Source organism: Myxine glutinosa, chromosome 11 (genome assembly GCF_964187855.1).
Source record: "Myxine glutinosa chromosome 11, kmMyxGlut1.1, whole genome shotgun sequence".
NCBI classification, from domain to species: Eukaryota; Metazoa; Chordata; class Myxini; order Myxiniformes; family Myxinidae; genus Myxine; species Myxine glutinosa.
In genome coordinates, this window is record NC_136271.1 from 46,560,540 (window position 1) to 46,585,910 (window position 25,371).

A 25,371-nucleotide genomic window follows, 5' to 3' on the forward strand; every position below is an offset into this window, starting at 1 on the left:
ATCGTTACAATATATATATATATATATATATATATAATATATATATATATATATATATATATATATATATATATATATATATATATATATATATATAGACGTACATGTCAAAAGATTTGTAGCTCAGGATTCATATTGTAAATGATAGCACACTGAGCAGTAAAATAATTAAAAATTCTTTATTAATAGCCTGACGTTTCAAGAACAAACTAGTTCTCTTCCTCAGGCGTTGAGCGTGGTGTTAACCGTTAAATTCCATTGGGGGCGGTTCACGTGATGGATTGGTCCAAGTCCTTGCCAATCACAGGGCTTCCCTGCATTCAAATGACTGCCGTTTTTGACGTCGTAATTAATTGCGTCGTGCTATGTATGTGGCGTGCAAGTCGATGTGTCGGTTGATGGAGTTTTCATCAGAGTACCAGACCAGTTAGATCAGAGAATATCACAGAGTATCAGAGTACTTTATCATTTACCCAAAAAATTTTTTTTATGGGTACATGGACACGCGTGTGAAAACTCCAAATGCCAACACGTGACGTTGGTTATCCCTGCATGGAGAGCAGGGTCTCTCAGGGATCCTCTTTTTTTCTTCCCCCATAGATTCGCCATCGCAGCAAAGATTGGTATTTCTTTATGGAAATACTCTTTTATGGAAAATGTTTTTTGAGTTTGTTTTATCCTCAGAAATAGACCGCAGTGAACACACATTCGTGTTAAAGGATTGGCCTTTGAAACCTACCCTTATGAAGGGGGACAGACATCTGTAAAAACACACAAAACTGACATTGTGTTTTATACGGCAGATTATCAAGTTGATGGTTCAGCCTCACAAAAACCGTTTAACATTTAAATCGTTTAATCATAATAAAATCAATCACAGCTCTCTATTCAAATTTAAAAAATCATGATAATAAATGTTTATTTTAACGTTGTGTTCACCTCGTTATTACACAAACGTAAGAGAACATCAAATGAATAAGAGGAAAGGTAATTATAAGAATGCAAAATACCGTTTTTGTCCTCCTTGGGTTTCGCCAACGGCAGGATTTCTTGATGTCAATTTCTGTGACGTTCACACATCCGGGCTGTGATTCAACACGAGGGAATTCAACCAGAGCAGTCTCCATCTTCATAACATCGAACTATAACTTTTGATACAACAGTAACTTTTGTTTATTTCAAGTTGAGATCTCAAGAGGGTGAAACAGCCAAGGTTAGATGGAAAGTTGTACAATCCAATGTAAAAACGGATGTATTTATTACATTGCATTATACTGTACAACGATGCAAGTTGGGAAAATGTTTATTTTTTTATGTCCACAATTGCACTGTCTCTGCAGCTGTGAGGAGGTGTGTGTACAAGTCATTACATATTAACTCCTCCACCCCTCCTGATAAAAGTTAAAAATTGTAGAAAAAAAAAAATCACCACCGGACGATGCACATCCCAGAACGCCCTCTCCTGGCTGTCCAATATCTTCCTTTCCACCTTGTCTCTCTTCTTGTCCACCCTGTCAAACAATTTAATCATAAAACAATATAAGTTCCCTCACAAGCAACGTCAATGCAGGAGGAGACCATTAGGCCCATCGAGCCTGCGCAATGGTTGCCAACTTATGGATGTTTGTCCGTGCTCCATCCTTTTTAAATGCCGGAACGGAAGTAGGCCTACCGTTTTTCAAGCCTGGTTTGACTCGACTTGGGTTTGAACCAGCGACGTCCCAGACTCAGAGCGGGTGCGTTACTATACCACCGAGGCTCGTCAAAAATCACTACATTGTGATCACTACACTTTTTTGTATACGTGATCGAAGCTCGTTGAAGAGCCAGAGCAGAACGGAAGTGAACAAATAGGAAAGGGGGGAACACCGACAGAAGAGCAAGAGTGAAAGTGAGATCAAGGGGAGTGGGAGAAGGACGCATCAGGTGAACAAGCTGAATGAAACACAGCAAGAAGAGGAAGGAGAAAGCGGGGATGAAACAGAAAAGGAACAAACCACCCAACAACTATCAATCAAAAAGATGAGAAGGAGAGGGGGGAAATCACAATAACCTGAAAAATGGAGTGCTTTGGAATCGATTATTTAGGCTAGAAGATATCACGAGTATGGATGGCGGATGATCCGAGGTAGTGGTGAGCAGCTGACTTGAACCCCTGGAGGGAAGAATGAGACTGATCATATGGGGAGTTGGTTCCACAGGTGAGAGAAAAGAGGGACAAATGAATGGAGGTGAGCAGTGAAGCTGGATTTTGGTAGTTTATCAAGAAGAGGGTTACTGGCAGATGGTGTGCACACTGAAGAAACCTGGAAGGGACAGAGTGAAGAGAGGGCCTAGGGTGCAAGGCCAAAAAGTAGATGGTGGAATACAGAGAGGCTCTTCTCTCTGTACTGAAGAATATAAAGAATCAAACAGAAATATAAATTGTTGGGCTGTTTAGCATAACTTAGAAACTCTAAAGGAATGAATGGCAAGAAGGTTTGACCTAATCCTCAGTCAATGTCCCAAAGTAAAGTGTCAGGTTGAGTCGTAGTGGCATGTGGAAGGGGGATTGGGTCATCAGCCTTAAAATAAACATTTCATTGAACATGGCAATGAGTATAATCTAAACTACAGTGCATTCAGAAAGTATTCAGACCCCTTCACTTTTTTCACATTTTGTTATGTTGCAGCCTTATGCTGAAATCGTTTAAATTCATTTTTTCCCTCATCAATCTACACTCAATACCCCATAATGACAAAGAGAAAACAGGATTTTAGAAAGTTTTGCAAATTTATTAAAAAGAAAAAGCTGAAATATCACATTTACATAAGTATTCAGACCCTTTGCTATGACACTTGAAATTTAGCTCAGGTGCCTCCCTTTTCTCTTGATCATCTTTGAGATGTTTCTACACCTTGATTGGAGTCCACCTGTGGTAAATTCAATTGATTGGACATGATTTGGAAAGGCACACACCTGTCTATATAAGGTCTCACAGCTGACAATGCATATCAGAGCAAAAACCAAGCCATGAGGTCGAAGGAACTGCCTGCAGAGCTCACAGACAGGATTGTGTCGAGGCACAGATCTGGGGAAGCCTACAAAAAAATCTCGCTGCATTGAAGGTTCCCAAGAGCACAGTGGCCTCCATAATTCTTAAATGGAAGAAGTTTGGAACAACCAGGACTCTTCCTAGAACTGACCGCCCGGCCAAACTGAGCAATCGGGGGAGAAGGGCCTTGGTAAGAGAGGTGACCAAGACCCCGATGGTTACTCTGGCTGAGCTCCAGAGATCCTGTGTGGAGATGGGAGAAACTTCCAGAAGGACAACCATCACTGCAACACTCCACCGATCTGGGCTTTATGGCAGAGTGGCCAGACGGAAGCCAAACAGTTCAATCTTGATTTCATAAGACCACAGAATCTTGTTTCTCACAGTCTGAGAGTCCTTTCGGTGCTTTTTTGCAAACTCCAAGCGGGCTTTCATTTGTCTTTCCCTGAGGAGAGGCTTCCGTCTGGCCACTCTGCCATAAAACCCAGATCGGTGGAGTGTTGCATTGATGGTTGTCCTTCTGGAAGTTTCTCCCATCTCCACACAGGATCTTTGGAGCTCAGCCAGAGTGACCATCGGGTTCTTGGTCACTTCTCTTACCAAGGCCCTTCTCCCCCGATTTTTCAGTTTGGCCGGGCGGTCAGTTCTAGGAAGAGTCCTGGTTGTTCCAAACTAGTTCCATTTAAGAATTATGGAGGCCACTGTGCTCTTGGGAACCTTCAATGCAGCAGAGATTTTTTTTGTAGGCTTCCCCAGATCTGTGCCTCGACACAATCCTGTCTCTGAGCTCTGCAGGCAGTTCCTTCGACCTCATGGCTTGGTTTTTGCTCTGATATGCATTGTCAGCTGTGAGACCTTATATAGACAGGTGCGTGCCTTTCCAAATCATGTCCAATCAATTGAATTTACCACAGGTGGACTCCAATCAAGGTGTAGAAACATCTCAAAGATGATCAAGAGAAATGGGAGGCACCTGAGCTAAATTTCAAGTGTCATCGCAAAGGGTCTGAATACTTATGTCAATGTGATATTTCAGTTTTTTCTTTTTAATAAATTTGCAAAACTTTCTAAAATCCTGTTTTCTCTTTGTCATTATGGGGTATTGAGTGTAGATTGATGAGGGAAAAAATGAATTCAAACGATTTCAGCATAAGGATGCAACATAACAAAATGTGAAAAATGTGAGAGTCTGAATACTTTCTGAATGCACTGTTTGTGAATAAATGAAGTGTGGAGTAATAAAGGAGTATCGATAAGCTCACTTGGCTTGTGCCTCGGCCTGCATGAAGATGAATTCCCACTTGCGTGCAAACAGTCTCTGAAGCCTTGCCAGACTATCCTAAGGGGTGAATAAAATCAGCAGAATGGGTCACATATCACATGCATTCAGTTCCACACAGGCCCATAAACATAACACTTAATAGCATTTAAAGAGACACTGTCGTGACATATTTTCAATTCAATATACTAGTTTATATTGTGGAATTAATTGTTCTATTGTATTGTTCAATATATCCAATATAAACAATCTATAACTATAAACAATAATCTATCTATAAACAATCTATAACAAGGAGAACGGTAGGTTCAATATATCCAATATAAACAATCTATGGTTAAAGAGGGGACATTAAATGCCACTTTCTCCACCCACACGAGAGCAGCAGTAACGTTCATCGCCCGAGTATGTACTCCCTCCCCGCTTTCCCCACTCAATTGATACATTATGGCTAAGTCATGTTTTATGTTCATTCACACCTTCCGCCCCTCTACCCCACCAATTCAGTATGCTACACCATATATATCCTTAAGCACAAGGTCTTAAAATGCCAGATTCATGTGAGACAGGCCAGTGGCGTCATGAACTTCATAATGTTGTGGGTACGTGAATAGGGGATATCAGATGTAAAATAGATTAGTTATACCATTGGTACATGTTCGGCCTAAGTGTGTGGTCTCTGTGTGAAAAGGATACATGCACATGTCAAAGTTTGATAAAGAGATGCTAATCATGACCGCTCCATGCTATAATGTGTCTACAACCTTCCCCACAGATCCCCCTCATTAATCATCCAAATTGTTTCCTATGTAATCTGTCTCTATTTCTTGATAACCAGCTCTGCAAGGCCAGCGACTCCCTCCCCCTCTTCCCCCATCCCTCCAACAGAGAACAGCAAGAGTACGCTTCACGATATTGAGCGCTAAGGTAAGAACCACCAAAACCGCCAAACCATCCGAACCAACTTAAACTGCTTGCAACGGTAGGCATGTCGAGAGGCTCAAGAGGCTGGGCAGACGACCAATTGGCGCACTGTCGCAAGATAGGAATAGCCGAGAGGTGGGGTCAGGTCGCTTGGGATGAGCAGTTGGTTGAAGTAGTTGATGAGACGAGTTGTTTCAAAGCAGTCAGAACGGGCAGTTGAGGGGAGATGAGCTCGAGCGGCAATCAGAATGGGCAGCGAGTTGGCCGAGAGAGCTTTGAGTGGGCAGCGAGCAGCACTGAACAAACGCACAGACCCAGAGAGACTATGAAGCCGACACAGCCCGCCAGACCATGTCTTCCCGCCCAATCTCCACTATACGCTATAGTAGAACCCCCGCTCCTAACCACAGCACTATCCTCACACAGGCATCGCATGTGGACAAGGTTTCTCTTCTGTGTCTTGTGACTTATCCCTGTTTGAATATCTCTCATGTGAAAGATAAGGTAAATGAATAAGCCATCAGAGTTTCTGGGCGAGTCAGTTATAAATCGGATAGAGTGAATCATTATTGTGATAAGTGTGCCTTTCTCCTCCTTGTTCACCCCCATTCCATTTTGCCTCATATCATTTGTTACCTCCGCCAACGAAGGTGGACAGAGGTTATGTTTTCTTCCTTGTTTGTCTGTTTGTCTGTGAGCAGGATATCTCCAAAAAGGTTATGGACGGATTTGGACAAAACTTGGTGGACAGTTTGGGTGTGTGACAAGGACTAATATAATTGATTAGATTTTGGTGAAGATCCCGATGCAGATCCGGTCTATTAGTGGGATACAAAATGTAAACCGTTCAGCCTGGCAGAGGCTATGAACTCTACAGAGTTCGGTTCTTGTTAGACCTATTACTATCATTGGAGAGTCGGCCTGGTGTGCGCTTTGTGGTTTGGAGTAATAACTACTGCATGGGTTAAACTCATGGCCATTGGAAATTTGGTGCAAAAGCCTCATTAAGAGCTTGTAACCATCGCAGTTAATTTCTCCGGGATTCGGTTTGCTCGGCCCCAAGGCCTAATTCACAGGGAAATTACCGTAGGCGACAGATCTCAGCTTCCATACATCAGAAACCAAAGGAGAGATCTGTTTGGCTTTTCCGGCAGATGGGGTATGGACTCTATAGACAATCCGTCACTAAAATGGTGATCGTCCAGGAGTATATAAAACTAGAGTCCACCCGCAGTCCACCGTTGCAATATAATTCTCAGTTTATCTTCCATGGGGAAGAACAAATCGACAACTATACAATTCCTTATTAGTTTACATTAGAAACTTCACACAAAGCACAATTCACATCGTGTTCAACAATTGCAACATGTGACATCCCTACAACTCAACATCAAGGAAATGGTGCATGATCAATTGGTTTGGAGCTAAACCTGTAATTGACTTACGTACGTACTTACAGCTTCATAATCAGCCAGTTCTAGTCTTGCTTTGTTCTGCATCGCTCGTTTGCAAAGATACACGGCTGAAACACATCACAGAGCGTGCAATCAATGATGGGGACTACCGCATCAACCAACCCTGATGACATGGAGCCGGAATCACCGCCATTGGTGAGCCATTGCAATGCATGGGTGTCACTGAAAGTTTTTGATAAGTAAAGCTGTGGCTGTAATACCGTAGTCTATGTTCTGGGGTTCCCAGCAGTTCGACAGCCAAAAGTAAGGTGTCTGTGGAGAAAAACAGCAGTAAAGCATGAAGTGATGAGACATACACGTAAAAGACTACCGACATCACTTTTACAAAGCACATCATTTAAATAGGTTATGTTGAAAAGATTGTCATAAATTGGGTCTTCTTGATCAACAAAAATATCTTGCTATCCTGTTGGCCAAGCACTTTGTCCATGTAAATAGCTTAAAACCAGAATTCCATACTATGGTCAACGTCCTGTCCATTTCATCCATCATTGTACCTGCCCGCCAGGTAAGACAAGTTCTTCATTCTACTTGGACTCAAAGACCTTGATAGGATATTCAATTTAGGAGGAAAGTATATATTTTATTAAATATTATACAAACAAAACTAAAGAGTTCATACAACATGATACTCCATACAGTGTTGAAGTACGGTATATACAATTTCAATAAAGTGATGATTTTAAAGTTCGTTTTTAAAAATCCGGAAGTTTACTGAAATAGCCATGTTGGCAGAGTCTTCTTCACCCTGATACTGTCTCTCTCACAGGATATGCCCTCTCATGGTATATATTGATAGCATCACGCTATCTAACACGTTACAATAGCCTGTTGTTTATGTCCTTTATAACGTCCTTAAAAATAGTACGTTTCCAGTTTGGAATGATTTTCAATTTTGTTTGAGTGCCAGGCAGACAAAGTAAAATATTATTTCACTCTTCTTTGCGCATGCACAATCGGGACAAATTCAAAGCCAAGGTACATTAAAATGAGAAACTTGTCTTCCTGTTCATAATACAGGGCTGGGAGGTGTGACGATTTTCAGAAAACTCGTACACAGTTATTTTTAGTCGAATTTAAAAAAAATTTTTTTTTTAAAGACTACATATATAATGCCATGTAATACACTGTAACAAAGACATTTTAAAAATGTAATTCATGTTTGAATTGGGTATAACAATGCAAGTGGGGGGTCAAGCGCATGCGTGATGGCTGTTGGTTACTCGTTGTTAGGCGCCATTTCAGTAGCCATGGAGCTGTGGACGATTGAACATCGCGTCTTTGTTGTTGAGACGTTTATTCAAACGGGTAGTTCGGTGGTGCTTACACAGCGCAGATTTCGTACTCACTTCAATGTTGGTCGACGTGGCGCCGTTCCGTGTCGAAACACAATATCGAAGTGGGTAAAAAACTTCAGGACAACTGGATCTGTGAGGCCGGGAGCAGCTCGGGGAGGTGATCGAACCGTTAGGACCCCGGAAAACATCGAAAGGGTTCGACAAGCTGTGGAGGCCAGCCCTCGTCGGTCAGCGGTATGGCACGCTCGCGCTCTACGGATGTCAGACAGATCAGTTCGTCGAATTTTGCACTTGGACCTTCATTATCACGCGCACAAAATCATGGTGGTTCAAGAACTGCAGCAGAATGATTTCGTACAGTGGTTTACGTTCGCAGAAAGAATGCTGGAACTGCTGAGGGATGCTGCTGTGCTGAGAAATGCTGGAACTTTTCCACGCGTCTGCAAGAATGCTTGGACAAGAACGGCCGCCATTTAGATGATGTCATTTTTCAAACATGAATTACATTTGTAAATGTCTTTGTTACAGTGTATTACATGGCATTATATATGTAGTCTTTTTTTAAAATAAAAATTGAAATTCGACTAAAAATAACTGTGTACGAGTTTTCTGAAAATCGTCACACCTCCCTGACGGACCCTGCATAACATTAAATTTAAACAAGGTGGTCTTCGATCATAAGATGATAAGATGGACAGACGGACAGACAGAAACCAATTGCTTAACCTCGTTTTTTGCTTCGCATACACGTGGTACATATACGTGTATACACAAATATATATATATATATATATATATATATATATATATATATATATATATATACATACATACATACATACTGTACATTGTGCAAAATAATTGTTTGTATTATGATTGGTGTAAACCATGACGAAACAGCAACTCAGGTTTTTGAATTACATGGTGGTGAGGTGTTTTGAATTACTTTGTGGTGAGGTGTTTTGAATTACGTGGTGGTGAGGTGTTTTGAATTACGTGGTGGTGAGGTGTTTTGAATTACGTGGTGGTGTGGTGTTTGGAATTACTTGGTGGTGATGTGTTTTGAATTACATGTTGGTGAGGTGTTTTGAATTACATGGTGGTGAGGTGTTTTGAATTACGTGGTGGTGAGGTGTTTTGAATTACGTGGTGGTGAGGTGTTTTGAATTACATGGTGGTGAGGTGTTTTGAATTACGTGGTGGTGAGGTGTTTTGAATTACGTGGTGGTGAGGTGTTTTGAATTACGTGGTGGTGAGGTGTTTTGAATTACGTGGTGGTGAGGTGTTTTCAATTACGTGGTGGTGAGGTGTTTTGAATTACGTGGTGGTTAGGTGTTTTGAATTACGTGGTGGTGAGGTGTTTTGAATTACATGGCGGTGAGGTGTTTTGAATTACGACATGCTTATCCTTGACATGCATAAGTGCCTGTTTCATGGTGAACATAGGTTTGTAACTTACCCTCACACCTGCCAATTTAAAAACTCTGCCAATCCTTTGGGACACACCCGGCACAAAAGACAAAACACAATAACCTTTTGGTTGTTCCTGTGGGAAAGACCTGTTGCGAGGCTTTGCCAAGATCGCATCCCTTTTTGGTAGTAATCTGTCTGGGTAGCCATTGGTCTTCAGCACATCTTGTAGATGTTTTACCTCTCTCCTTTTATATTTGATTGTCGATGGTAAATCACGTGCCCTTTTAAGGAGGGTGTGCACAACAGCTCGTTTGTGGTCCATGGGATGGCAAGAGTCAAAATCCAAGTACCGGTCAGTGTGAGTGGGTTTCCTGTAAACAGTGATATTCAAGATTCCTCTCGGATCCCTTGTCATCATGGTGTCCAGGAAAGCGATGGATCCATTCTGTTCCTTTTCAAGGGTGAAACTGATGGAAGGAAAGGTCTTCCCAATAGCCTCATGTATGTTACTAACTGACTCGCTTAGACAGATGACAAACGTGTCGTCCACGTAACGATACCATACACTTGGCTGTTATGAGGGATGGGATGGTACGTTCCTCCAACTCCTCCATCACCATGTATGCCACCACAGCAGATACAGGAGAGCCCTTGGCGGTACCAAACACCTGTTTATAATATATCCCGTTAAAAACGAAATAAGTGGAGGACAAGCAGGCACTGAGAAGACGACACACATCTGCGTGATTTAACATGCCACCCGCCTGTTTCCAGGAATTGTTTTTTAATAACCGCCTCCCGGCCAGCTCGACTGCCAACGCTATGGGCACGTTGGTAAACAGACACCACATCGAAGGACACCATGGATTTGTGTGGTTTGATGGTCACATGCTTCACTTTCTGAGCAAGAAAAGTTTCTGAGCAACTCAATTAAAGGGGGTTCTATTGTAGGAGACCGAAGAGGACCAAACTGCTAAGAAAGCCTGACTGTAGTTGCCAAAACACACCTAAACAAGCCAAAATCCTTCTGGGAGAATGTCCTGTGGACAGGTGAGACAAAATTGGAGCTTTTTGGTAAAGCACATCATCTCTATGTTTACAGAAAACAGAATGATGCCTTCAAAGAAAATAACACCTTCCATACAGTCAAACATGGAGGAGATTCAGTGATGTTTTTGGGGTTGCTGTGCTGCTTCTGGCACTCGGTGCGGTGAAGGTGTGCATGGCATCATGAAATCAGGAGATTACCGAGACCTCTTGGAGCTCAATGTCCAACCCAGTGTCAGAAAGTTGGGTCTCCGTCGAGGTCATGGGTCTTGTGGCAGGACAATGACCACAAACACACTTCAAAAAGCACCCAGGAATAGTTCAAGACAAAACGCTGGACTGTTCTGAAGTGGCCAGCAATGAGTCCAGATCTAAATCCTATTGAACACCTGAGGGGAGATCTGAAAACAGCAGTTGGGAGAAGGCACCCTTCAAATCTGGGAGAACTGGAGCAGTTTGCACAAGAAGAGTGGGCCAAACTGCCCAGTAGAGAGGCGGAGGAAGTTCATTCATAGCTGTAGGAAGCGCTTGACTGCAGTTATTTTGTCCAAAGGCTGTGCTACCAAATATTACGTCCTGGGTGTCAATAACTTTTTCAATGCCATTTCTTTTTATTTTATGATTTTAAAGGATATATTAAGTTCTGAATCAAAAACAAAGGTTCTGTAATATTAACAGTGAAATAAAGAAATATGGAGACCAAATACTTTTGTCAATGTAAAATTATTTTAAAAGAAAATTGTGAGTTATTTGAAAAAAGTGTAAGGGTGTCATTAATTTTGGCCACAACAGTAAATACATATATACACAGACACACACGCACATACACACATGTAAATGCTGATTGTGGCCAAATGTAGCACACCTGGAAGCGATAAAAGGTGCTGTCCTCTGTTAGAATGAGCACATGGTCAGAGATGGGAAAGAAATATCCGTGTGCTGCAAGGAGTGTGCCGAGGTGCAATGCTTCAACTGGAAAATGCAAGAAGGAGGAAGTCAGCATTACTCTGGTTAGGGGAAAGGTGAAAAGAAAAAGAAAAAGAGGGGGAAGGGTTGTGGAAGGCAGTCTTAGAAAGTCAATAACAATAATAAAGCCAATAAACAAAGGGAATATAGGATGGGATGGAAGATTAACGTCACGTCGAAAGGGAGAGAGAAAAGGACAGAAACAGGTGGTACCAACAAACACACATTTAAAAAATAATCATATTTGAAAAGTATATTTTATTTTATCTCTGTTTATATTGGTAACGCTTCTGGTAATTAAATAAGAGTTAATAAACAAAGTTGGTAAGTGGGTTAACTACCAAGATAAACAAGATGCGGCTGACGTTTCGAGCGTTCGCCCTTTGTATGGGAGCAAACAAGCTTTTCACTCCAATAAGGACACATTTTGTGTACATGACCAAATTAATCCTTTAAAATAAAAATAATGTCAATAATGTGGTCACATTAAAAGTACATTTTCATTTTGCTTGGGAAAGCAATCACACTCTTCAAGTATAATGAATTAAATAATTGAGTTGTGATTAAGAATCAGCAAATAATATCCGGCCAAGTTAACATGCTATGGGTGGACACGTACCTTCTACCAGACAAATATAACCACCCATAGGACAAGTGTTTGCGGAATCGAGGTGGTTTAAAATACCGACATATTGCATGAGATTTTGTTTGTAAAACAAATTCCAAAACTGTTCAGGAAACTATACATGATCAGTTCGAAGGGAAGAAAATGGTGCGTGAACCTATAAAAAAAACTATACACAAAAAAGGTCAAGTCCTATGACCTTTACAACGTTGTTGACAACGCATGAAATATAGCATGAAAACTACTTGAAGAGGAGCACAGACATCCTTCTTTAATCCATCATCGTTGGAATTGCTCTTACAAGAATCTATCGAGCTGAAGCTGCCATACGACTCCGAACAAGCGTTACGCCTAGGTCCCCCGTCGGTGAAGTGATGTGAGTTGACAAAGTGGAAGACGCAAGGCGGCCACCTTGGATTTTGACGTGGCGACCCAATATTTTCAATAGCGTTCTCCCTTATGCGTAGATACACTCACACACCAGATTAGAAGTTAGTCGTTCGTTTATTTTTCAAGATATTTCGCTCACAAGGTTCAGACATATATATGGTGGCGGCCATCTTGGATTTTGACGTGGCGACCGAATTTTCAATGGCGTTCTTCCTTATGCCTGGATACACCCACACACCAGATTAGAGGTTGGTACTTCGCTTATTAGTCCCCTACCGGTGTACACCGGAGGGGACTATAGGTTTGCACGCCGTCCCTCCGTCCGTCAGTCTGTCAGTCCGTCAGTCCGTCAGTCCGTCAGTCCGTCACGCAAAGAACAGTTTTCCGGACTTTTTTTCTAAACGCTTAACGCTAATGATTTCAAACTTGGCACATCGTTTCCTCATGATAGGTTACAGATCAAGTTCGAACTTCACGACGTTTCGATCATTTTTGACAAAGTTATGGCACTTTGAACTTTGGGAATTCTGATAATTCTGATGATCCTTAACTCAGTGCCATTTTAAGTTTTAATTTCCTTGAAAAAAGATTTTCTCTGCAATAATAGGACCGATTGAGATCAAATTTTCACCATAGGAGGGAATCTGTCTGTAGAATATTTTAATGGTAATTATGACGTCACAGTTCACGTGGTTCGGGCGCCATATTGTTTTTCGTGAAAACACGAAAACCCCTTTTTCTCTGCAACGGCTGAACAGATCGAGGCCAAACTTTGCAGGCAGAATCGCATACCCATGACGAACAAAAAAGTCAGCGAGCATGACGTCATGCGTCACATGGTTTCAGAGTTATGACGTTTTTAAGCATGAACTTTTAAAACCGAGCCCCTCCCTCATTTTTGATCCAACCGAGGGAAAACTTCACAAATCTGTTCCGGAAGTCAGTATACTAAAATGTCCTTTTGGAATTTGCGATAGCTCACGTGGTTTGGCAGATATCGTTAATTAAACGAAAATATTTTTAAAAATGGATATCTCTTGAATCGCTTTATTGATCGACGTGAAACTTCATACTATAGTAGAAGTCATGAAGAGTAACAAGTGTGCAAAATTTCAAGATGATTGGATGTGCGGTCTGGAAACTATAAGTTGTTATTGCGTGAAGAAGAAGAGGCGTCAAGTGTGCGGATTTAATTATTTATCACATGTACAGACTGAAAGCATCGTTGGACACGACCTGTCGCGATCATTTTAACCTCAAATAAAATTCTAATTTAAGATTTGTCAATAGCTGAGGTATATTAACAAACGAATAAAACAGATTTGGTCAAATTCTGACTTTTTTAACTCGATCGCATTTGACAGAGTTGTGACAAGCTGAGGAAGAAGAAACCTCGCATTGGCTTCTCCGATGTGCCATAAAAAAAATGGATATCTCTTGAATCGCTGGTACCTCAGACCGTGAGTTGGTAATAATTTATATAATTCACACAGTGCAATACGTGCAGGCCGCTCCACGGAGCGACCTTGCGGGCTTATCAACGAGGCGAGGTGTGACACACGTGTCTCAGCATACCTCAGATCAAGTTTGAAAACCAGCATCAACCGTGCATAAATTTGCATATTCGATCATTTTTGACAAAGTTATGGCACTTTGAACTTTGGTAGGGGACATGTATTGCAGCGCAATACTCAGAATGCTTGTTTTTCACGATATTCCGCTCACACGGTTCAGACATACATGGCGGCGGCCATCTTGGATTCTGACGTGGGTTGCACCCACACACCAAATTATAATTAGGTCCTTCGCTTACGCACACACGCACGCACGCACGTTCGCACGCACGCCCGCACGCACGGACGCACGCACGGACGGAGGGGAAAACCATGGTCCCCCTTTCGCTCCGCTGTGCGACAGGGGACAATAAGGTCCTACGAGGGTACGGAATACTCCCAAAGCATTAGGTTTTTAGGTTCAGACAATCAGATAAATGTTTTTGGAAAGAAAAAGTGTAAACCTCTCTTTCGGACATCGTTATAATGGGGAGAAAAAGAGAAAAGACCGATAAAGTAAGTGTTAGAAAACTTGAACTGCTCGTTTTGGGATTCCAAACTGTGATCAATACGGTACACCAAAACGCTACCTGGTTCGTCGATCTTGAGTTGATTCATTAACCATTGAACAATATCTGTTCCTGAAAAGACACAAGAAAAATAACCAAATTAGATTATACAACGGTTTTATTTATTTATTTATTTATTTATTTGTATACTACGTCGAGGATCGTTGTTTTTGGTTTGTCATGTCATCAATGCAGTATAATTGTAAATCCCAAATTGGGAAAAGAGAAGCATAAAGGGAAGGGAGGGAAAGAGAACATATGGAAGTAGTTTAGTGGGCTAAATCATTCCACTATCATACATGTCTTGTGTGTAGAAGGCTACAAAGCCTGGGAGAATTTAATCCCATCTTGAACGAAACAAATTAATGCTGCAATACCATATTCAAGCACTCCAACCAGAGAGTTAGGTACTCATGATCAGCGTTCACATGTGACATGCGAACAATTGTGCGATAGCAAGCGGTATAAGCGGTTAAGGGATATCCAAACTAGACCACTTGATACTCTCAATCCAGGCAGGAATTTGTAATTTGTTCAGGAGGTGCTGGCGATAACTTGCCTACGATTCAAGAATGATGCACGTGGGATCTTTAACATCCATCAACTAAGGCTAGCAGACGGGACACCCGGCTTAATGTCTATCCAAAGGACAGTACACGCATATTGAGGCCATGCCCTGCATTTGAAACACCAGGATGAGAGTTTACATCTGGGTGAATGTGGATTCTTCTGGAGTTTAGACTCAAGACTATCCTGCTAGCCAAGGCAGCAGGTAGAGTCCACAGTGGTTCAATGATGACAGACAGGTGAGCAGGTCTGTTTGGTGTGTAAAATGTTTCGACTCCACATTCAATGTGAAAACTTGGTAATGCGTCAATGGTCGTCCATCAGCATAGAAAAAGAGTCTTATATCATCAAAGTCAAAGGAAATACCATACACAAATACCTGTGACGACGCTTGGGATTTTACAGAGAAAGCTTTTGACATTTCGTATTGGCACACCAGTTTTTTCATTCTGCATCTTCTTGATAATACCCTCAATCTGAAACAAAAAGCATAAGCAATTATAGTTCTTCATTTTCTGGACTAGTGAGATACCCTTGCTTCGCACGGGTGGGAGGCATGAAACCAATAAATTCCACATTCCTGTACCACCTTCAGTCGCACGTCAGACATGGACAGCAGATTCGTGAAGGACTTCCATGAAAAATATACCCATTCGTAAACAAACGGGTACGTTTGTTCCATACCCAGTCAATGGCGAATCTGTATATGGCGATCCGCGAATTTCACGTTTAGAAAGTAGAAACCATCACGGCATTTCGTCATTCACTTGAACTCGATATCTCTTTTTTCATTCCAAACAGCATAACTCCAATCACAAATAACATTAATACAATAAACTTTTAACAACATTCATGACATAAACAAATATTTAAATCCTGATGTGAAGTTCCGTATGGTTGGGTGAATACAATTACGAATTCCATATCGTAATTGTATTCACTCAATTCCAATCATCAATTGATACTTTAACAAAATACTGTTTTAAATGACGGTTGTATTTGGATATTATCAAACAAGCTCATTGCCGTAATCTGTCCACTTCCGCATTCGCGGCAGGTTCATTATTCTCATCAAAATCTAAACAGTATTTGTAGAATTTCAATAAAAGCCACATCACTGTTCATATCGGTAAATATTATTCCATCATGTTTGGAAAAACTGGAAAATTGGAAAAACAATATAGTGTAGCGGCTGCCGCTGAGTTTTCACAATCGCCTTGCACCTATCAAGGACGCGGAGCGATCACCATGCTGGGCTCGTCCAGGACGCCCGGGCAGGCCCGCGCTCAACTTGCCAGGCCTCAGTCGGGACGCCCGGGCATGCCCGGGCATGCCCGGGCAGGCTCGCCCTCAACTTGCCAGGCCGCAGCCAGGACGCTGGGCCACGCCCCCTGGCGCCGGGCCTGGGCAAACCCCCTGGCGGAATAGATATATATTGCTGACAGATAAACGGTTTTTCAGAGTGCCTGAGTGTTTGATTTCATTAAAGCAACTCGGATGAATTCTAGCTTTTTGTCGCGTCCATTCTTCCGATCGACGTGGGAGCCCCGGCTCCTTCAATAGCCTATTTTACTCCAGGGGGTCCCAGGATTACCCATCCAAAATATCGTTGCGATCGGTTGAGCCTTTTGCGGTACCTGGGAACGGACAGACAGACAGACATTCGGTGAATCCTAGTAAGATGAGAGCGTAGTGATTAAATCACAAAAGTTGCGATAATTTTTGATTTTGCCAATTCAAACTTCTCCACTTCAGTGGACTACAAAGGCAGCACCTTCATATTCATAACTATAACTTTTATATGAGCTCATTATGGCATACTGGACATATACAAATCAACACAATGCCACCTATATAAGATTTGATTTTTTTATGTGGTGAAAAACCTGAGCACACACCTGCGCTCCTATACACCTGCAAGGCCTTCATCCGCAGCATGATGGAGAAACTCTCCCCTCCACTCACCTGCCCCCCTGTCTCACATCTTTCTCAAATTGATGCCGCTCTTCAAGATCATTGGAATCTCATGATAAAAATGAGTCACGATGAAGATCTAGTTCCACCTGTGGAACCACCTTACATACTCTCTTCGACCTCATTCTTTCCTCTGGGTCTTCAACAAAGCTGTTCACCATCATCTCAGGTCATCTCCCATCCAAAACCACAATTTTTCTACATTCGTTAAACCACCACCGCCTCTCCCAAACATTTTGCTTCTTTATCCATCTTGTCCATCACTTGCATTTTCCCATAACCCTCATGGTTACCTGCATCCCTGGTTTGTCCGTCTCCATCTACCTCCTCCCTCCACCACAACCGTGCTGTTGGTGCTTCCGCTTTCCCCTGCTGCTCCATTTGTTATGTTGTGTCCTGCTCTGTTCTGTGTGCTCGCTCTTTCATAAGCCAACACCAAAAAAAGAAACTAGAATGGCACTCGGTAAGAGCATACCTGTGCCAGGCTCAATAGTTTACGTTTTATATCCCACTGATGGGTCGGATCTCGATCCGGACCTGAACCAAAATCAAGTCGGCTTGTTTTTGTCGCTTACGCAACTCATCCACCAAGTTTTGTCATAAGTCATCCACAATTTTTTGAAATATCATGCTGCAGTGCATTCAGAAAGTATTCAGACCCCTTCACTTTTTTCACATTTTGTTATGTTGCAGCCTGATGCTGAAATCGTTTAAATTCATTTTTTCCCTCATCAATCCACACTCAATACCCCATAACGACAAAGAGAAAACAGGATTTTAGAAAGTTTTGCAAATTTATTAAAAATAAAAAACTGATATATCACATTGACATAAGTATTCATACCCTTTGCTATGACACTTGAAATTTAGCTCAGGTGCCTGCCCTTTCTCTTGATCATCTTTGAGATGTTTCTACACCATGATTGGAGTCCACCTGTGGTAAATTCAATTGATTGGACATGATTTGGAAAGGCACACACCTGTCTATATAAGGTCTCACAGCTGACAATGCATATCTGAGCAAAAACCAAGCCATGAGGTCGAAGGAACTGCCTGCAGAGCTCAGAGACAGGATTGTGTCGAGGCACAGATCTGGGGAAGCCTACAAAAAATCTGTGCTGCATTGAAGGTTCCCAAGAGCACAGTGGCCTCCATAATTCGTAAATGGAAGAAGTTTGGAACAACTAGGACTCTTCCTCGAGCTGACCGCCCGGCCAAACTGAGCAATCGGGGGAGAAGGGCCTTGGTAAGAGAGGTGACCAAGAACCCGATGGTCACTCTAGCTGAGCTCCAGAGATCCTGTGTGGAGATGTGAGAAACTTCCAGAAGGACAACCATCACTGCAACACTCCACCGATCTGGGCTTTATGGCAGAATGGCCAGACAGAAGCCTCTCCTCCGTGAAAGACATAAGAAAGCCTGCTTGGAGTTTGCAAAAAAGCACCTAAAGGACTCTCAGACTGTGAGAAACAAGATTCTGTGGTCTGATGAAACCAAGATTGAACTGTTTGGCTTCCGTCTGTGGGACCTCAACCACCGTGGAATCTTAAAAGGTTCAAACATTTAAGGTTCAATGTACTTTAATGTGTTTATAAGGTTCAATTCATTGGTTAAATAAGGTTCACCACCGTGGGATCTTAAAGCACCACCATCTTATGCTGGTAGACAGGGCACCTGGCTTAAAGTCAAGCTGAGTACCTTCAAATGCAACACACTGCCTGGAAAATAACAATCCGACAGCTTACAGTCGAGTCAGGAATCAAACCCGTACGACATAACTCAAAGTCGAATGCCTTAACTTTGCACCATCATGTGGAACAAATCATGTGCCATCATGTGCACCTCTCCTTCCTTCATAACTCAATCCTCTCCAGCCAAAAGACATCTTTCCAAATCCAGTTCTCACCATACCGACTTCTTTCCTGGAAGTCCTGCGCTGTGTCCATGTGTTTTTTACCTCTCCCACCCCCCACCCCCTTCCCCTGCCCTTCCCCCCAAGCCTGCTACCTCCCACAGATCTCCCAATGTCCCTGCTCTCAAATGTTGTACTTGTGTGCTTCCCCCTCTCTCCCCATCTTGTCTCCCGCTCCCTTTATTTCGTCTTATGTGTCCGTTTGTTTTTTTGTCATTAATGTTAGCTCTTACACGAACCTCGATCTTGTATACAAAAAAAAAAACGTTTGCTTTATCTCAAGGTCACTTTTATACCTTTATCATGATGACTGGGTATGCCCATTAACCACCGAGTATGTTTTTTCTACAAAAACGAGGCTCATGGAAGAACAAGGTCAAACTGACGATGGGGTAGAGGGGCAACAATACACCACTTTCAAAATGATGTATGAATGCTAACGAGGCCTTTCGCGCATGCGCTGTTTGGCCGTTTACACCGAATCGGTTGTGCACCAAACACTTTTAACCTGCCGCTACTAGTGCAAAATCTGTGATTCAAATCGTCATTTAAACATCATTTTCTGCATTTAGACGGAAGAGTGGGAATTTCAAGATGGTTAATCATAATATTTTGGTTCCTGATTGCAAATTGGACTCACGGAAATAGTGGAAATACGAGAAATGTCCATGGATGAGAGGTGTCGGGTTCGTACCATTCCCTGCTAGTACAATTAGCTAATGGTGGCCGTGGTTATAACACGCACACGCAAACGCTTCTCCTTTCACCAATAGATGCAAAACTCCAGTATAATATTTATAATGGCCCTCACGGCCCATACAACTACCACCCCACCCTCCCAGACAGGATTAATACATCATGATTAATATCATCATCTAAAACGTACCCTTTGCATCGACAAGCCGCACATATGACCTTCCCATCGGTGTTAAGAAGCACGGAGGTTTGGGTAGAACCTGCCTGTTTATGGACCTTCGGCCTTTCACTGCTCACATCGCTAGGAGTTTGTGCAATACGGACTGAATGAATGAATGGATGATCGTTTTAAGGCCATTTTTCCTCGCTAGACCGGGGGTTAGCCTTGCGGGCCCCATGACCTCATTGTTCCCTGTTTGAGGCAATGTTTTTATGGCCGGATGCCCTTCCTGACGCCAACCCTTGGTCGCCTCTTATGATGCGCAGGGATACGGTGTACCTATTCTAAATTGGGGTACACACCGGGATCATTCATCCCAGCAAGCTGGTACTCAATTTGCCGACCTCGGAAGGATGAGAGGCTGAGTCAACCCCTCTGGTGTTAATTCAGCGATCGACCGGGATTCGAACCCAGGATCCTAGCATCCCAAGCCGGCACCCTAACCGCTAAGCCAGCACCAGGCTCTACGGACTGCAAGATATAAACTTTTTCGACAAGCTGATCTGAAAGTTTTTCATTATTACGCTATGCAGAAACCACACCTTTCTCACAGGTATGTTTCCAAGTATTTCCTGGTTCTTAAAAAACAATTCAGTCGTTTCATATTACAACCTCATTTGGCAGGCATGAAATACATCTAGGCCATCCTGATGAACTTCATTACTAAGGGTTTCGGAGCATGCATGACGAGTAATCTGGGGTGAATTGCGTCATTTCAAAGTGCCATATTGGGTACAATTGGCAAAGGAATAAACAGCCAGGGGAAAGGAAGAGACAGAGACGAAGAAAGGAAACACAAATGAGCAAGTAAGATGGTTGGGTAAGGAAAGGTTAATAAAGACCATGGGTCAGAATTGGGAATGGCATGAGATGGTGGATGGTGATGGAATGCTTACTTGAAACCCTGGAGGGAGCGAGACAGAACGGCCTCTGGAAGGCGGTTTCATAGACGAGAGAAAGGAGGAGTGAAAAAAAAAAGAGTTGAGGTGTGCAGTCAGCCTGGATTTCGGAAGTTTAACCAGAAGAAGGTTACTGGAAGAACGCGTGAATCTTGGAGGAGCCGGGGACTGAGACGGTAATGCTGCACGGTAAACCACCTGGGACTGGTTTAAGGTAATGCTGCACCAGCTGCCCTTGGAACTTCCGGTCTTGGCCATGCAGTGCGCTACCAATGACCATCCTGTTAGAACTATATATAATTTTGTAATCAGGACAAATAAAGGAAGACACACAGGGAGGGCAACTATTTATAACTTTGGAATTTTGACCTTTGGAAGAAATGTGGGAGAGGGAAAGCATAGTGTGCGGCTTGCTGGGAAGAGGGGCGATAAATCATACTGTCGTGATCATCTATCTTCCATATATATATAAAAGAAAGTTTTTGTTTGTTTGTTTGTTTGTCTGCACGCGCTAATTTCATGAACGGTGAAAGATAGGAGGAAACAAAAAAAAATCCTGAACAAAAAATGTCGGGACGGGCCCCGGGAAGGTTATAGGCTAGGTGGCAAGGCCGGTCGAGGCGCATTTCGCAATTAAAAGCTGAGCTGAATTATAGTAGTCAATCTTCTACGGCCGAGGGTAAAAGCTGAATTATAGTAGTAAATTCATTCAATAAGAACTAAAAATGTCGGGACGGGCCCCGGGAAGGTTATAGGCTAGGTGGCAAGGCCGGTCGAGGCTGCTTCGGCCAGGCTGGGCCCATTTCGCAATTAAAAGCTGAGCTGAATTATAGTAGTCAATCTTCTACGGCCGAGAGTAAAAGCTGAATTATAGTAGTAAATTCATTCAAAAAGAACCCGGACAACGCCGGGTGCTTTCGGCTAGTATGGTATAAATACGATTGGTATCCTGGGCCAGCAATAAAAGTCATTAATATTCAGTTAATGGCCACCTGCTTTGTAACCACAAACATATAACCAATTGTCCATATACAGTGTATTCAGAAAGTATTCAGACCCCTTCACTTTTTTCACATTTTGTTATGTTGCAGCCTTATGCTGAAATCGTGTAAATTCAGAAGTAGCAACAACAAAATCACGTCCGGTGAACAACAACAGGACGTGGATTAAGAAAACATGGCACGAGTGACCATTCTGTATGTGGCTGGGCTGTCTGAGAAAGTATGACGATCCTTGAGGTTTGGCATTGTTACATCATGTAAACCACATATAATACTGTGCGGTCAGTTAGTTCATGTTAAGGACAAGATCCAAAAAGATAGGAAACAACTTGGTGTATGGCATGAGATGTGGAGACCCATCATGCACTGAGACCTACATGGGAGAAACTCGGAATTCGTCATTCGCGAGAAAATTGTTCATTCGAGAAAAATCGAGAAAATCGAGAAAATTCGCGAGAAAATGTCGCCATTCAGCTCATGAAGAGGCTTTGAACTCGGCTGTATATACGCACTTGAACCTGCATAGTCAGAGCTTTGATAACAGTGAAGAAGTCATCTTAGACAGAGAAAGAAGTGGATTACTCGTGGTGTAAAGGAATCCATTTGGGAAAGACTTGAATCACCATCTCTCAACAAAAGGGCCGGTTTGCAATTTAATCTGTCACGGATGTGGAACAAGGCTATTACATCACTCCCTCGTCATCTGCTACCGTTACATGACGCCCGGATTGGTCTACAGACCAATTGATCCTACCAACGGTTGAGGTCACGTGACAATTTTCAAAACTATAAAAAAGATAATTGCAACAGCAATAGCAATAACAAAAGTGTTCTGCATGAGCTGTGTGTGACGTCATGTCACTTTGCAGGCACAAACAGAGCTGGTTATGTGCGAGTGAGTGCTCGTAACCAGCAGGGATGTATTTGGTGACCTTTTCTATGCAGCAGGTGATTGGGATGTATGTGCTGTTGCCTCGCTGTTGCTGTGCCGAGCTCTCAGAACTCGGTGGGATACGCACCATCATTGTTGGACCATTCAAGTGCCGTCAGATGTCATCTGCTGAGGCTTCTGCATAATTAAGAAGAGGAAAGGGATTCATGGCGACATGCAGTGTGGGGCATTCAAATGTGCCAGGTAACCAGAGCGCAATCCTGTCAATCTGCAGAGTACAGTTTGAAGCTGAGTGTCGTGACCTTTCGGAAGCGATTCGCCATTACATGGTAGTTGGTGGAGGACGGGGCCTGCTTTTTTAAGGTAAATGTAGGACTACAAAGATGAATCGTTGCTTGGCATGGGGGTTCATTAGTGTAACCAACATTTTGCACTGCGACGGCGTGGGGCTCACCAAACACCTCTCCTCCCTGTCAAGCAGGAAGCTTGGTGCACTCACCAGGATGCTTAAAAGTTAGAGGATGGCAAATTATTTTAACTAGCAACGGTACCCGCCCTACGGGTGGGGCTTGAATTGTGAGGCCCAAATGAAAAGGCAAAATATCAGAAATTGAAGGCTTTTTTTTATTTTAAACGATTTATATAAACATCCGTTAAATCATATCACATGCAAATCATCAAAATCTAAACAGTATTTGTAGAATTTCAATAAAAGCCACATCACTGTTTATATCGGTAAATATTATTCCATCGTGTTTGGAAAAACTGGAAAATTGGAAAAATTGGGGAAAAAATGGGGGAAAAATGGAAAAACAACCAAGCCTATTTTACTCCAGGGGGTCCCAGGATTACCCACCCAAAATATCGTTGCGATCGGTTCTGCCGTTTTTGCGGTACCTGGGAACGGACAGACAGACATTTGGTGAATTATAGTAAGATTTTAATCATTCAAGTCGATCAATCATGCAGTTTATTCGTACATAGTGATTTTTGTATTTTTGAATCCTACAACTCCTCTGAGATGTCTAGCCAAAAAAAAAGCAGGGTTGAAGGGCAAAAACAGGGAGATCGGGATAAATAATGGATGTGGGGAGGAATAAGGGGTTTTGTACATTTCCTCAGGAGGCTTCACGGGTTATGGTCTTAGTACATCATGATACCCAGTACCCACAGTAGAGCGTGTCAAATGGAAAGTGTCACCAGGACAGCATCAAATCATAGAAACCTGTCTGACTCTCTCACCTGATAGGCTGATGCTCGACATGGCTTGTTCAAGCTCAATGAACCCAAACATTGATGTCAGCGGTTACTCAACATTTCATCCCACCGGTTTGGCAAAAACAAGACAAAGTCTCCTCATTCGTTATGAAAATCTTGCTTCATCCTCGTAATCATAGCCTCAAACAATCCTCCGCATTGCTTGTGCTTCCCACCTCCATACCAAGAAAGACAGGAGATGTTTTTGCACATCAGACTATGCAGAACGTCTACCACCAATTATACCTCGAGCCTCTGCGACGAGCAGCTATATGTGGCACTTTTGGTAATTATGAAATGTCATGGGATGATTATAGGACTCCTGAGGCATAAATGATTACAGGACTCCTGAGTCGATGTGACGCGGAGTCAGATTGAGGGCCAGATGAACCAAATTCAGAAAGGAAAGGGTGACTCATTGCACAAGAAGAACTATCACAACGTCCTGAGACATCTGATAAAAAGCCAAGAGAATTAAAGTGACAAATCAGTGGTGATAACAAAAAACAATGCCAGGTTGATTCAGATACCTTTCCTCGTTAGTAATTACAAAATAATACCATATATTGTTATAGATAAATACATTTTGAAACTAGAACGGCACTCAGTAGAGAGCATACCCCCGCCGGGTTGGCCATATCACTCAATGGTGAAGAATCACTTTAAAAATTCTACTAGCTGGATCCGGATCCGGATCTTCACGAAAATTAAATCAATTTGTCCTTGTCACACAACCAACCTGTCCACGAAGTTTCGTCCGAAACTATCCTAACTTTATGAGATATCCTAATCACAGGCAAACAAACAGACAAACATATGAAAAATCGGTCAGAGACCGAGGACTTGCCGGAATTTACTTTTTTATCGGCAATTTAGGACAAATATGGCGGCCGAACCACGTGACCGATGACGTCATCATTAACATATTTTATTCCCCATGGAGAGTTCTTTACAATGAGCCATGTCTCAATTTTTTCTATTCAGCACTTTTGGAGATATGGAGGTGCTACGTTTTTCGGTTTTTCCAAGATGGCGGCCGAACCACGTGACCTATGACGTCATGATTAACATATTTTATTCCCCATGGAGAGATCTTTGCAATGAGCCATGTCTCAATTCTTTCTGTTCAGTACTTTCGGAGATATAGAGGTGCAAAGTTTTTCGGTTTTTCCAAGATGGCGGCCGAACCACGTGACCGATGACGTCATCAATTGGGCACAGTCTATTACCGGGCAAGACCAATATGTGTGCAAAGATTGGCGATTCTATGTGCAACGGTGTAGACGTAGTGCTGCAAAAAGACAAACAGACAGATGAAAAATCGGTCAGAGACCGAGGACTTGCCGGAATTTACTTTTTCATCGGCCATTTAGGACAAA

General features: G+C 42.5%; 1 protein-coding gene across 4 annotated transcripts in view; it reads right to left on the reverse strand.

The window, feature by feature from the left end:
* Positions 1 to 25,371, reverse strand: part of LOC137436650 (regulator of G-protein signaling 7-like) — a 113,763-nt gene that overhangs the window by 81,870 nt on the left and 6,522 nt on the right. For 2 of the 4 annotated variants that reach the window (XM_078786626.1, XM_068130629.2), the window contains exons 1-9: positions 20,840 to 21,094; positions 15,521 to 15,617; positions 14,596 to 14,646; positions 11,337 to 11,443; positions 6,914 to 6,965; positions 6,696 to 6,760; positions 4,298 to 4,374; positions 1,430 to 1,511; positions 1,011 to 1,085 (exon numbers count right to left, since the gene is read on the reverse strand). In XM_078786626.1, the coding sequence (XP_078642752.1) occupies positions 1,011 to 1,085; positions 1,430 to 1,511; positions 4,298 to 4,374; positions 6,696 to 6,760; positions 6,914 to 6,965; positions 11,337 to 11,443; positions 14,596 to 14,646; positions 15,521 to 15,617; positions 20,840 to 20,890 (657 nt within the window). In that variant the 5' untranslated portion in view covers positions 20,891 to 21,094. Of the gene's footprint in view, positions 1 to 1,010; positions 1,086 to 1,429; positions 1,512 to 4,297; positions 4,375 to 6,695; positions 6,761 to 6,913; positions 6,966 to 11,336; positions 11,444 to 14,595; positions 14,647 to 15,520; positions 15,618 to 20,839; positions 21,095 to 25,371 lie in introns of those variants that run through there. The other 2 variants (XM_068130627.2, XM_068130630.2) reach the window with 1 other exon arrangement.